Genomic DNA, 15,793 nt, shown 5'->3' on the forward strand with positions numbered 1-15,793 from the left:
TGGAGTTTCATGTAGCTTTCAATTCAGTGAGTTTGTCCATTTTACAAATGTTTTTAACCCTCGATAGTTGGGGGGGGGGGGGGCAATAATCAATCTTAAAAAATGTCAGTGGACAAATAATTTCACATTTTTCATATAGTTGATAGTGGATTATAATGAATTTTTTCTAGATTAACAAAAATAAAATACAAAAAGATTTCTGCCCTGATGTAATAAAAATGAGAAAATTCAGAATTTCAAGAAAAATTAGCATATTTGCAAAATTAACTACAATTAAAGGTATGGAATTTCAATACATGTCATTAAATTGACTGAGCTATCTTTTGGATCAATGACAAGCTACAAACATGCCAAAGTTGAATGCACTCTCCATAAATGGGAGGGGGGAATGAGAATTCTGTTACAAAAATTGGATATTTACATCATTAATTACTGACAAAATTTTAGAACAACAACTAGATATCATAAATTTGACTATGCATTCTTGTAAAATCCATGATGGGACACAGACTTGCAAAGTTTCGCCAAAATCGTTTGATAATTGGCGGAGATCTAGGGAGGGGAGGCCAAATTCAATCTTGATGGTATAAACTCTAGAGAAAGGAAAGTAGAACAATCAGAGAAGTAGACTGGTGAAAGTTTGGACTTAATCAAACAAAAAGTGAACTAAATATATTGAAATAGGTGTATATGGGCAGTTTTCATACATACGAACTTATTACAAGGGTTGAATTGCCCTTCAAATGCAAGATAATAGTTCCACCGGCACGCGCACTTTTAATCTTTTAATGTAAAGCGCATAGATAATTAATTACTAATCATTATCATGTGCTAAATAAATCGGAAGTTAATTATCATTTATAATTATATGCAAACAAAAAACATACGCAAATTGGATCGGGAAAAGACTACGGCGCGCGCCGGTTCAATGAACTTTTGTTCCTTAGAAACGGCGAATATGGCGTCTGATGCTACGGAAAGTCGACCGCAAACTGTGTCGTTCAGCGATCTGACGGAGCGAACTCCAGAAAATCTTGAGGCTGAATTAGTGCCAGAACCTCCAGTTCAAATCACCAATAACTCCAACGATGTACAAATCGACTCTGATGGAGACGAAGCAGAAGAGCAAGAGGTGAAAAATTGTTTACCTCGACTATTCTTTTTAATATTCGTAACACAGTCCCATGAATGCATTTGTGCGTTTGTTGGTGTGAGTGGCACTAAATTCCGCTGGGCCTGGGAGAGGAGTTTAGTTAGAGGAGTGAATGTGTGTGTGTGCTCACTTATTTTAACAAGTTTACAAGTAATCTTTTAAAATTTGTGTTGGACAATATTTTTAGGACAAATATTTATGATGGTTAGGTCTAGGTCTATTGCTATTTGATGCTTAATTTTTGGAAAATCCAAACTCAAAAATATGACAGCTAGCTCTAGCTCTAGACTATGTTGTTGTTGTTGTTTTAGTTTTAAGGGCGTGTGTGTCATTCAATTATGAATATTTACGCCGAAGAGTGAGAGTAGAGTATTCTAGATCTAGGGTCTACAGTCTTCTTTTGTGAAGTGTCTAGTCTAGTCTAGATCTAGACACACAACCCCTGACTTACTTTACACACAAAAAGACTGCAAAATTAAAGACACACACTGGGTATCGAGTTTGTCCATACCTGTCGGTCAAATGATATCTTACTGGATATTTCTCAGGACAAATAATTTATATAACATCGATTCATCAATCTTCTTTTTCACAGCCTTGCCCAGATGGAATTCTCAATGAGCAGGCTATCGAGGCTGGACTTTCAAACCTGGGAAGATCTGCAGATGGAATGCAACTCACTTTTCTCAACCTCACCTTGCCTGTAAGTTACAGTTGATCAAAGCTGTTATGTGAAAGTTTATGATATGAGATTGGCATCCATTAGAGAAAATTAAATTGATTTGAATGAGATACAACTAAGTACGAAGTAACATCTTGAAAATATACATTATTGATTTGTGTCTAGCTACTTCAATACTTTGATGATTAAAACTTATTCATTATATTATCATATCAATAATAATCATTACATTACTTTTTTCTTTTCGTTCTTTCTCTCTTTCTTTCTTTCTTTATATCTTTCTTTCTTACCATATTTATTTCTTTCTGTTTGTCTTTATTTCTACTGTAGGGTTACAACCTGCAAGGGATTAACATCCTTGAAAACTATGTTCATCTTCAAAAGGTAGAACTGCCTTACAACAGAATAACAGGTTGGTACTTCATTTGAATTTCAATTATTATATATTTGATGTAGAGATTACTGCAAAGTATTTGATTTTTGATAATAAGAGGGTGAGGAATGAATATAGGTTTCCTCTTGTACAAATTTATTTTTCATTTTTCATATCATTTTGTTTGATATAAGATGTGCCATGTCTATACTTGCTGTTAAAAATTAAATTCATTCAATAGAAATGAAATGTTTCTTTACTAGGGTCTACATACATGCCAACTGTTCAGATTAAAGAGGAACATTCCTCTTTTTGGGAGAAGATAATTATCATTTTAATGCAGGTGTTCCTCTTCCTGTACAAATTTGTCTGTAGTATTGAATAGGAGAGTTAGGATTGTTCCTCTTTTTTTTTTTAAATAGCATAATTTGTACAGATTTCTGATTTTCAAATGTTGGCATGTATGGGTCTATGTTAACTCCCACACCTCTCTGTGCACATTCCTCTGAAGAAAAAAAAAATTCACTGAAAGACAAAGAACATCAGTCTAATTGTTATGAAATAATGTCCATTAAAGATTGCCAGAGTATGATATCTAAATGATACATGAAGAAAACAAATTTGGCCTCTGCATAGTATGAAGTGTTGGTATGGTTTTCATTTATATATTTATGAAGTGACTTTTCTTTTTTTGTGTTCATCATTTTGAATAGATATTACTGTCCTTGGATGCATGCCTTATTTGGTTGAGCTAGATGTATCCCACAATGAAATCACAAATCTACTGGACTTCAAGCCTCCATTCAACCTACAGGTAAGAGATTTAACCCAGATGAAGAGTTCTGCTATGAAAATGAAAAAACACTATGTAATTCGGTCAGAGTCTAACGTTGTCCAGTGACCCAAGGACATTTTAACGAGGTATTTCCTGATTATATTAAGCTTAGAATCATCAAGTCTCATTCAAGTTTTTTTCTTTCAGTCTTAGTAATGAAAGCCAAGCAACAAAACAGTATCCCATCCTGTAAACTTAAGCTGTATTTGTTATAAATCACATCTTCAGAAAAATGGATGATTGGTCATCCTAGGTTTGATTCTGAAAAATACTATGCTGCTTTCTCTTGAAATTTGTGTATTGTATTGACATTTCGAATTGTTCTAATTTCTAACTAAATTTTAGAATGTAATAAAGATAATATTCAAATCTTGTCACTGGCATTCTTTTCATTGTTTCAGGAGGTTGACGTGTCTTTCAACAAGATCACTGAGATGGGTGATTTGTCCGCTCATCATGCTCTCACCAAGCTGGTCCTTGACAGTATCCTTTTATATTTCCATATAATCATAATTTCTTATCCATTGATCATTTCATCAATGATGATGGATGTATACTTTTTGTTTCATAATAGATGTTTAAAGCATGAATGCAGTAAAGCTATTATTATGTTCATTGGTCATCACTCTCATGTTTGTTTATGTTTCTTTGTTTTGTTTTCTACTTAATTGGTAATGATAACATCTGACATGAGCTTCTTGTACAGTATAGACAAGAAAAAATTGATGACTTCATTTATTATGTTGACCATGATACGTGAAAAAATTGCAGATCACTTATTTAATGACATTATAGATTTAGAACTTCAATTTGTTTTGGTTATGTATTCATTGTACATGCAGATGTATTTAAGTATGTCTATTTGTAGGGAATATGGAATTCTACTAGAGATATGTGAACAAAGAGTTGAATGTATAATCACACTCGATGAACATTTAGCTAAAAACTGACTATTTCTCACTTTGATTTTGATCAAGCCAACTTGTTTGAAAGAAAATGGATTAAAGGGCAATGCCAATTACATGTAGCAGATACAGTTTTCTGTTCATGTTTTTTTTTCCAGCATCCATTATCCATTTTTACTTTTGTGAAATTCCTTGATTCAGTATTCCTCCAGACAACCAACTGTCGACCATCACAGGAATAGAGAATTGCCGCTGTCTTCATCACTTGGGTCTGGCTCACAATAACATATCAGTCATTGAGAAGCTGGATCATCTTCCTCTAAGGTTCATCAACCTGGTAAGATGTATGCTCAATGCATTTCTGCTAGCTGATGTGAATATGGCAGGGCAGGTATTCCATGTGCTGCTTAAGGGATGATTTCTGGGATTTTGTGGCATGAAGGTCTTGTGCCTCATTTTTCTCATTCCAGAGTTATGATCAGCTGCAACTCTCTATCATTAGGTCATTAATGATCAAGGCATTACTTCTTATCTAGTAGAAGATGGATCCAAACCTATCCTATGTGAATTATGTTTGCATACAATTTCTTGTCTCTATTATAGAGAGTGATCATTGTTTTCCATTATCTTGCAGTAACGAATAAGATTTATCTTCAGTCAATATGAGATGCCATTTAAAGAAGATATGTCTATATCACTAGTTGTGCGTCACTGTGTGAAGGTTAAATATGAAGTTCAAAAAGTGCAAAATTGTAGCTAATGCAAATATAAAGAGAAGGGAAATAATAAGAAGAATATTTCATTTACAAAGCAGCTTTTCATAAAATACTAAACACTTATAAAGAAAGCGAAAAAATTGTCACACAAAGCTTAATCATGTAGAAAGACGAAATTGTGTATGTTTTCTCTCTCTCTCCTATGAATAGCGATGTAACCAGATCAGTATAATTGAGAACCTAGACACGCTTACAAGGTTACAATATCTTGACCTCTCTGGCAATGAAATCAACAGTCTGGAAGGCTTACAGAAATGTGCCCTCCTGGAAACATTGGATTTGGAGAACAACCAGGTATGCATCTATTGTTTATTCCATTTCTTTCACTCTTATGCTGTTTCTATAACTGAGGAATTGAAACAGCAATATTTTGGAATTGAAGGATTACTAGTAATGCTTCTAATATTTGTGCCTTCCTCTCTTTTGCTGTTTTTTTTAATCATAGTAGTTGTTTAAAAGCTATCATAAATGATATTGAAATTCCTTCCCAGCATTATCATTAAGCTTAATGTGATGATTTTGAAATGGTCTGCTCATTGTATCAAATCATTACAATGATAGTGCATTTTTGAAAATTGAAATATATTTTTTCATATACTCCTCTCTTTTACCCACTTGTTTTTGAGTAACTGTCGATATTCTATCCCTTCCTTTTTTTTTCTCTACCATTGTTTCTGATTTTCTTTTATGAAAGTTAAGTCTTCTTGTTCTTTTGCTAATCATCAGATTTTTTATTTTTTTTATTTTTTGAATCCATCAGGTTGCTGACATCACTGATCTTCAGTACATTGAGGGTCTCAAGCTGCTACGCCATCTAACCCTCCTGAGGAACCCTATCCAGGACATAGAAGACTACAGGCTATCCCTTCTCTTCCGTATACCACAGATGGTAGAGCTGGACAGGCATAGGGTGGAAGTAGAGGAGAAGGTATTATTCACCAGTCTATAATTTTTCACCATCTTTAGTATTCTTTCTATTGCAAAAAAAAAAAAAAATTGCATCTCACACTGTAAAGATTGTTCATGGTTGCATGTAACTATTTATGTGCTTATTTTTTGAAAATTTGATTGGCCACACCTGTATTTTATCTTTTAACTTATAGGGATGATATTTATTCATGTTTGAGTTTGTATTGACTTTGCACCTTTGAGTATATATATATATGGCAAAAAACAACATGTGCTTTCTTTATTGACATGGTAACAGTTGGAATGCATCTCTTGATAGTACAACAAAATATACATTTGACATTTTACCATGTTGGTGTAGACATACTATTCATGAATAGGTTTAACATGGATTTTCCTTTTCTTTTGAGTTCTCCTCCTTGTGTTTTCTTCACATTGCCCATCTCTCATCTCCACCATTGTTATCCTCCTGTCTCAGATAGCAGCAGTGAATCTATTTGAACCACCCATGGAGGTGATAGCAGCCCAGGACCACAGAAGAGCGCTCATATACTCCTCCCTCAAACAATCCAAGGTCCTTATGAGGTAAGAAATTGTCTGTTCTGGGAGGAGTTTACAAAGATTCTAAGTCGAACTTAACTCTAAGTCGGACTTAAAATTATGGAGAGCCATTTGTAGCCTTATAATGAAATATATCAAATAGCAAAAATTCAAGTATTTTAGACTTTTCATAAATTCCATATCATGAACATGACATCTCCCATGATAATAAAAAAATGGTTTGAATCAACATTTTGTATCTTTTAAAATAACTTTTACAAAATATTTTCAAAGATGCTAATGGCTTTCCATAATTGTTAAGTCCAACTTAGAGATAAGTTCAACTTAGGATCATTGTGAAACACCCCCCTGGAGTCAGAAATGCATGAACTCTTATCCTTCATCACAGAGTGAACACCCTCGTGGCTTCAAACAGATCAAATATATGTTTGTACTCGGCATATTACAACAACAAAAACTTTCTGTGCTTTCTCAACTATTGCAATCGGTGAAGCTTGGCAGCTAAATATCATTCAAAGCATCCAAAAATCTATCGATGCTGTATAATGCGTGTATTTAGTACCGTTAAAACTTATATTCTCTATACCCAAACACTTATGTACACTGTAACTGTGGTAGTTGCATGATATTGTTAAATCTGCATTTGTGTTGGTTTCGAGCGGGTTAAGTGCCCTTTTGAAAAATTATACATGATTGTTACATTAAATTTGGTAATTTAGAAATGGAACTCTTTTCTATTAATTAAGTTATATTTATCTCTTCATTTTTTTTCCTTTTTACAGCACCTTGCCAAGCATTGAGACACCCTACCCAGTCCTGGTCCTAGTTGGACCAAGGGGATCCGGCAAACAGGCACTAGCCCAGAGACTTGTCAAGGAGTTCACAGAGTACTTTGGACTTGGGTAAGTCTAAACACGTTGATGTATTGCTCTGTATATCATTTATGTATTCCATTATTTATGTAGATTTGAGGAGTACTTGCTGGTAAAGTATATGTGTATCAATTCTGTCTTCTTTTTCTTCTTCTGCATTTTGATAATTTCTTATTTGTGACTTATGTTACATTGCATTTTCATTGTTTTGCATTGGTCTAGTATCAAAATTTGAAACAAAAATTCCACAGCTTTATGTGTCTGTTTACTTTATCTTTTTGTCTCTTTAGCTTTGTAGCATACTGTTGTCCTTAGAAATACATACTGAGTGAAATTTGGGCTAGTACTAGCTTGAGTCAATTCTTGTAGTTGTGGATGGTTTATTAATGATCTTGTGTTTGGTTGCCAGGCTACTACACACTACCAGAGGACAACCAACAGGTGGGGAGAAGGATTATCATTATGTGTCATCGGAACAATTTGAAGAGCTGTTACAAGAGGTAAGTGATCTCGAAGCATAAGGTTATAGGTAACACAATCTTAAGGAATCGTGACAGTTAAAGATTAGATCCTGTTAACTTTAAATGAGAATCGGTATTCTAATTCCTATAATTTCAATTTCTATATAACTGTTTTTCTTGAGGATTAAAGAAAGAGTGACTTTTTATATACCATACATATCACAATGATGATTTCCTTTTCTAATATCCTATTAACAATTTTATACATGTATGATGCTTCTGCCAGCTTTGTAACATCAGTGCTGTCAATGAGAGCGTATTCATCATGAATATTCAGCTATGCGATGCAACTGTATTTAATATATCTGCATTGTTGACAGTGGATAAATAAGTTATGAAATATTCATGAATTTCTTTTTTGTTTTTTATTTGTAATATTGTTATGTTGGTGATGCTGATGGAATCTGTTTCTTTATCACAGGGTGAGTTCCTGCTGACATATCAGATCATGGAGCACAGGTATGGTCTAAGCCTTCAAGCCATTGAGTCTGTTGCTGAGAATGGATTAGCCTGTGTTATCACCATGGAGCTAGAGGTAAGCTACACATGGCACCTGGGACCTGTTTCACAAAGCCTTTTTTCAATGACAAATTACAAAAATCAGTGACAAATCTGTGGATAACCAATCAGAAGCAAGGATTTCAGTAGCTTATAACAAAAACTGTCGTTTGTCACTGATGACAAATTTTGTGAAACGCCCCCCTGGACTTGTGATATTTTGAATCAACAATGATGGATGGGATCTGATAGAGATAATGGAAGAACATGGGAAAGAAATGGAATCCTTGCAAAGTTGTAAATCAATGACCTAAAGTTGCAGTGTTGATTTAGGTTGTTTGCATCTAGAGCCTATGTTACCTGGATCTTTATCAAAGACAATAGGATTCAATTGAACACAGATTAATAACAATTTCTGTTTGGGAGTTGAGGGGCTGGTTGTTGAGTAAAGAGACCAAAAAATGTTCATGTTTCCTAGGATTGTCATCTAAATGATATTATAATCCTTATATTCCTTCTCGGAGTCAAATAATTTCATGGATTATTCACTAGTTATGTGATCCATGCCACATCAGCTTATGGCTTACAAACCTGACAAAGGTTCTTTTTCTTCACAAAGACATTCCACTGTGAAAGTATTCCTCAGTTGACATTTTCCCCTTTCAACCCTGCTTTCTCTTCCAGGGTGTCCTGACCATGAAGCTCACCCACTTCCAGCCGCGCTACGTCCTCCTCCTACCCCTAGATCAGACAAAACATGAGCAGCGTCTGCAGGCTGTAGGAAACCTGTCCAACACACAGGTCCAATTTGCTGTGGATCGGACCAACCTCTACCAGCACATGCATCAGAATAGACCGGGATTCTTTGACAGGAGCATTGACACAAGTAAGCTTCCTTATTGGTCGATAAACCTCGCTCTTTTAATGAATAAATTAAAGATGAACCTTGATCAAGTTTTGAGATGATTTGATTCATGTACATGGTTGCATAGAAAGGCTGAAGCCAGATCTTGTTTTTGCTATATTGGAGGTTATGCAATTGTATGTCATTTATCGACTATCCTTGTCATCCTTTTAGTGCCAGTCTTTCACAAAATCATATGTTTAACCTGGTAATCTTAGATGATTGCAATGTATGGAAGTTTCCTCTCCCATTGCATGAATTTTGCTTGCTAACATCTGTTCTTAAAATATTTGTATGTGAAACAAAATTCCACATTTGAAGATTATACGATAACTGTATGAGAAACTTTTTTCAGCTGTCTTGATAAAAGTTCAAATTCTGCTAAGATTGGTTCTTCAGTAAATCAATATGATGATTAAGGTCGACTCAATCATGCTGTGGAAGACTAGTACTGTAAAGTAATTCATTACAAGCAGTTGAAATAAACATAAACTCTCTTCTCTTGCACTCTTCAGCTGACCCTGAGATGGCCTTCAAGCTGGTCCGCAATCTGGTCCTGTCCTATCTCGGTCTGGAAGTTCCAGATAGCCCCGAACCCTCCAGCCAAGAGCAGGACTCGTCCTCTATCTACTCCCCGTCCCAGACCAGTTCTGCCATGAGATCGGAGACCCATGATTCCCCATCCTTCTCTCAGTCTACCGGTAGACAGCAGGGCCCACCGGGGATTGTAGAGAACCCTCCGTCTCCTACCAACATGAGGACATGGATGAAGCCGGTGGTGGATCCGCCCCCTAGACCTCTCAGCCAGAACTCTAAGAAGAGGCAGGAGGCGTCCATGAGTGCTATAGTAAGTGTACTTGATGTGACGGAACCAGCAAAATGATAGGCAGATTATGAATGAGCAGAATGGAAGAGAAAGGAGGTGAACAGAGACAGAGAGAGAGTAAATGAGGAGAACTTGAAATATATAGGGTCATGAGACAAAAATAGAAGGGACTGAAAATGCTAGAGAATGAGAAAAAACTAGATGGAACTTCGACTGCGCGCAGTCGAAAATGATGCCTCCGTCATAGAGCAATTTTACAAACCAAAACAGAAGAAATTTTTCAAATTCAAGTTCAATTGTAATCCATTAAGAGGTTCTCAGAATATCGTGATTACAAGCAATTTCTCATATACATATATGACCCTGATCTTTGACCTGATGACCCTAAAATCTACTCAGTTCATTGGCTCTGCAAGATGTCCTGAGTTAAATAGTAATCCATCTGTCAGTTCTAATGAGAATGCGTTCACAAGTTATTTTTGGATACATAATGAGCCCATGACCTTTGACCTCATGACCCATGAATCTACTCAGTTCATTGGCTCTGCAAGATACATACATGATCGAAATTTGGCAGGAATCCATCAATCTGTTCTAATGAGAATGCGATCACAAGCTATTTTTGCATACATAATGAGCCCTGTGACCTTTGACCTTTGACCTCGTGACCCCAAAATCTATTCAGTTCATCGGCTCTGCAAGATACATACATGACCAAAGTTTGGCAGGAATCCATCGATCGGTTCTTGAGATAATGCGATCACGAGCTCTTTTTGCATACCTAATGAGCCCTGTGACCTGTGACCTTTGACCTTGTGACCCCAAAATCTAATCAGTTCATCGGCTTTGCAAGATACATACAAGACCAAAGTTTGGCAGGAATCCATCAATCGGTTCTTCAGATAACGCGATCACGAGCTGTTTTTGCATACATAATGAGCCCTGTGACCTTTGACCTTTGACCTCGTGACCCCAAAATCTAATCAGTTCATCGGCTCTGCAAGTAACATACATGACCAAAGTTTGGCAGGAATCCATCAATCGGTTCTTCAGATAACGCGATCACGAGAACGGGACGTACGGACGGACGGACGGACGTACGGACGTACGGACGGACGGACGGACGGACAACCCGAAAACATAATGCCTCCGGCTACTTCGTAACGGAGGCATAAAAAGTCCAGCAGAGATTAAGAGATATATACAGGAATTGACGAAGGGAATTCATGATGAAACCATTTCCACTTTTAATTGATCTTCTGAAATCATATGATCATTTTTCTTTCTCTTCCTTCATGCTAACATATGATTTCATCAGCAAATTAAACATGACAAAAAGAGAAATGATTTAATCTTGTTGTGTTTTTATCTTTACACAGGAAAAGATCTCTTATGAAAGGAGAAAGAGTGCAGCCAAGGAAGCGGTTTCTGGTATTGTACCAAGACCATTGGATCAGCTCATTAACGAGTAAGTAGCTATCTTCTTTTTTGATGAATTCTCTTTGCTTTATTGCATTTTGTCATTTTGTCATTTTTTTGTCATTTTCTAGTCTTCAGATTTGTTGAGTTATTGAGAGCGAAACATCAGTACATTGGTATAGAGATTTTCACTTTTTTTTGACCAATCATTTCATTTGAATTAAGGTAGAATATCAGTTATGTCTATAAAAGGATTTAATACAAATTTCAAGACAATTGAAATTGCCATATGATGGAAATTACTCCACCTGTAACAAATGTCTTGTGATAAAAGAATAAGGTATGTGCTAACATTTATCTCTTAACTAATTATTTCTTTCTTTCTTGTAACAGACCACCATCCACAGCTCCAGGCAAGCAGTTTGCGGGGCTAGGCGATGACCCCACCCGGCCCAAGACGGTGCCTAACAGTGCCGTCCGCTACCTGGCAGGTAGTCCCGACTCCAGTGTGGCTACCTCTAGGAGCGACTCTAGAATGTCTGGTCTCTCTGATGCTAGGGGCATGTCTGCTTCACCCAGTGGATCACAGACATCGTTCCAGATGGTTGGGGGCTCCGACGGACATGCTTCTAGGCCTGGGAGTGTGGGGTCTCTACCGGAGGATAGGCCAGTCCTGCCTCCGATTCTAACTGGACAGAATTAATAGATACCAAACTGTTCTCTCCTCTCCTCCTGTCTGAAATGAATGAGGCACTATTCTCAGAGGGCATAGGACAGTCCTACAAACTTCTCAGCGGGACAAAATCATACTTATTTGTATTTTTCTCTCTTCTTTTTCTCCCACAATTCTCTCCCGTTTATTTATTTCTACAGTCATTTTCAGTACAGCTTTTACCTTCTCTATATGAGCTGAAAGAGCTTACACTCCTGTATGTATTTTATATTCCAAAGATGGGCCCGTCCTGTCAAGCCGCCTAATTGAATGAGACAGAACTTAAGTTTCTTTGTCCCAATCCCCCACATTTAATACCTTCTTTATATAGAACTTATTACAGATATTGGAAAGGTTGCCCTGAGAAGATTGTTCAAGTATACAAAATAACAGGTAGAATTCCCGGCCTCATGGCTTTCCCCTTTGTAAAGGCATGATTGTCACTTCTTAAATTCCACTCCCTATTAAAGCTCACACATCCCTGTGGTGGAATATTCTTATCAATAAAATGTTGGTTAGAGAGTACAAATCATGGCTTTTTTGTGGTCATTTTGCAATAGAACTGGCAAATATAACTAGCTGAATAAAGTTCTGATTATAGTGGGCATGCCTTCAGTGAGATTTAGGCTTTGCTAAAGACAATAAGTTAACCTAAAAGATCTTGTTTAAACTTAAAAAGTTGGTATGAAAGAATTTGTGTTTTATTTGTACAGAGTGTGTGATAAGATATTTACATTCTATTGTATGATGATGTTTAGTTAGTTCATGAAAGCATTGAGAAATGTGCATGCCTGGAACTACTGGAACTATATTACATGTAAATTAAGAGTGCAACATGAAAGGACTGTAAATAATTGTAAAAATTATTAAATAAATATATTTCTGTGTAAATATATACAAACTAGATAATTCTTTATCATTCCATCTCTTCTTGTTTCCAAATATGGTGTGATCATGTGAATTTGAGAGTGTATATATTTGAGTTCAACATTAAAGATATTGGTATGGTGTGTGAATGTTTAGAAGTTTTGGGGAAAAGTATGATATGATTCATATCTTATATTTTGCCAAACATGATTTTATATCTTATACTATGCTTCTTCAAAAGAACACTATTTTGTATTTTGGCTTTACAAGCTCAAAGGTCCATATTCTACTAATTCAGTTAAACCCGACCCTTGAATGGTCTAAAATCATGTTACCAAAGGAAAATGTGGATTTCAACTAACTTCCTTTGTCAAGCCAGATTTTCAACATAGCATCAGGTTTAAATTTTTAGTCGAATACGGGCCACTATGTGGTATTTCCTCACCAGCATTATTTTTTCTATTTTTCCCCAAGTGTAGAACATAATGTAAACACTACAATCATCAGCACACAGTATTTTGCATTTGACTAAATACTTGAGAATTCAAACACAAGTTCGGTACAAAATGGAGTTTACTTTTTTGGTATAAAAATTTATTTGTTGTCATTTATACAAATAATACATCAAATATTTCACAGGCTGAAGACTCGGTCATTTCATGAAATTTAAATTACTTAAAATAGTAAGTCGCTTTTTTTACACATCGAAAAAAATCCCTTCATCATTCATTCAAAATTATAAACAATTTACAATATTCCTTTATTATATAGGGCTCCAACTTTCAAGTTAAAATGATAATGATAAAATTTCGTAACTGTACACAAATTGGGCACTTCTTGTTTTTAGAAATAATTACAAAACTGTGTTGACTAAGTATACTAATAATACTTGTTCTGTTAATCAAACTGAATCATAAGGTTTTGGAAAAGCAGATTTTACTTCAGAATTTGTGACCGTATTGCACGTATAATGTAGCCCTTGAATAAATTTTAAAAAGTCACTGCATTTTTTCTTACACAATTATATGTTAAGATTGGGAAAAAATTAACAAGACATGTGTTGACTGCCTAGTGGACAAAATTACAGGAAAAAAATCAATTACTATATATACCGTACTCTTGTTCATGCCATGATGCATATTACACAATGAGTATAGTTATTATACCTGGATTAAAGTCATTACAAATTGACAAAAATTTCTCTTACAAAAGACGAGGTATCCGCAAAGAAGTACATAATTTCATTGTAAAAGAAAGAAAAACTAAACATTTTGTATCATTGGAGCCAATACTACAAAATTGCACTTGATCATAATTGGTTCTTCTATTTATTATGACTACCGGTAAAGATATACTGATTAACAGATATTTTCCATGAAGCAATTAAAGTGGGCTCATTGTACACAAACTTGAAGAATCTATACAGGTAAAAGGGCTGAGAAGGGTCAAATGTGGCTCAAGTGAATAAAGCTTTTCACACATTGTTTGCTAACAAAAGTTTGGTACAAGAAAACATGCACCTCACATTTGTATCATATGATAACCATTACATATATTTTGGCAAAGTTTCTATTTGTGCTTCAAACTGCACTTCAATGTTAAGTAAAAATGCACTCACTCAAAACAAATTCAATACATGCATGAAAACAGCGAAAATGAGTTAGCAGATTATTGGTGACCCAATCATGACAAATTTGTGTGCTTTTGACAGAGATCTTGTTCTTAATGTGTTTTTAGGCAAATAATTCCTACCAACTATCAAAATTTATTGAGACTTCTATATTATCCAATCATATAAAATGGTGACAAGAATTACACTGTAAAAATTGGTCCTGCCAATAAAATGACTTCCAAACTTCTTCAAAAACAGGCAAACTTTGAAATGTATAAAAAGCAAAAATTACAATTGACTGAAAACTATGGTACAAAAGCAGCTGAAAACTTGATGGAAAAGCAACATGGAGTCAATAACACTTGTTTCAATGTTCAAGTCATTGATTTCAACTCACATAAACATCATTGTTACTCTTTTGAAGAAAAAAGTTTGACAGCAGTATACAAAATACTTGGAAGTTTAGAGAATTAGAAACACTGCTGATGCACATATCATGATCGACTTTGTTCTTCTCTTTGTAGGAATCCAAAGAGTGATTAATCTGCTGGTAGTTTAAAAAGGGTCTAACAACAATTAATTGAACAATAATTGACCAGTGACCCCCCTCCCCCTCCCCCCCCCCCCCCCCCGAAAAAAAAGGTCAGCCAATGTGAAAAAAAAGAGAAGGTCAAAGGTCATGTGACTCATACCTTCTTCACAGCACTTCTCACAATGGAAGAAATACAAATGCATTTTACAACATCATCAAAATACATCCCTTCTCATAACATCTCTATATCTCAAATATTATTTTTGGTCAACAAAAAAATTGTTTTTTTCTAGTTCTGTTCACAAACATAGTTCATTCTAGTGATCTATGTACATATATAAATATAACTTTTTTTAAACACTGTACAATCTCTAACATTTACACAGTATAAAAGAAACGAAAGTGAAATACAGTTCTAATAAAAATCGAGATTATATGAGGGGTGAAACTCTTTAAATATGATAAAACCACAAAAAGTGGAAATATGTATATATATATATATATATAAACTGGCACATATCTTTTAGACTTTTCTTTATGGAAAGTAACATGGCCCCTGTATCATTAGAATATAAGCAGAGTACATTGATTCCATTTAAAAATTGCATATTATAAGGACTTCGGGATGGAGCCAGAGGGTGATTTAAAGTACATTACAGTATGATAGAATACTCTATTTTGAATATCAGTGACACTTTAAATTTACTGCACATGGTACTTTGAAATGTCACTTTCAAATGCTTTCATGATTTCAGATTATTCGGAATAGGAATATCTTTCTTAAATGTAATTACATCATATTAATTTTGGGAACATTTTCAGAATGATTTTTTTTG

General features: G+C 35.1%; 1 protein-coding gene across 1 annotated transcript; it reads left to right on the forward strand.

The window, feature by feature from the left end:
* The first annotated feature begins 926 nt into the window (after positions 1 to 926).
* LOC581817 (leucine-rich repeat and guanylate kinase domain-containing protein) lies at positions 927 to 12,852 on the forward strand. Its single transcript, XM_781800.5, has 16 exons — positions 927 to 1,132; positions 1,749 to 1,856; positions 2,166 to 2,247; positions 2,922 to 3,022; positions 3,445 to 3,526; positions 4,161 to 4,285; positions 4,875 to 5,018; positions 5,485 to 5,652; positions 6,112 to 6,218; positions 6,977 to 7,096; positions 7,476 to 7,566; positions 8,009 to 8,122; positions 8,770 to 8,971; positions 9,505 to 9,836; positions 11,195 to 11,283; positions 11,628 to 12,852. Exons 1-16 carry the CDS (start codon positions 929 to 931, stop codon positions 11,935 to 11,937), a joined length of 2,379 nt encoding a protein of 792 aa, XP_786893.3. The 5' UTR covers positions 927 to 928; the 3' UTR covers positions 11,938 to 12,852.
* The last annotated feature ends 2,941 nt before the right edge of the window (positions 12,853 to 15,793 follow it).

Source organism: Strongylocentrotus purpuratus, unplaced genomic scaffold (genome assembly GCF_000002235.5).
Source record: "Strongylocentrotus purpuratus isolate Spur 01 unplaced genomic scaffold, Spur_5.0 spur5_scaffold_6, whole genome shotgun sequence".
NCBI lineage: Eukaryota > Metazoa > Echinodermata > Echinoidea > Camarodonta > Strongylocentrotidae > Strongylocentrotus > Strongylocentrotus purpuratus.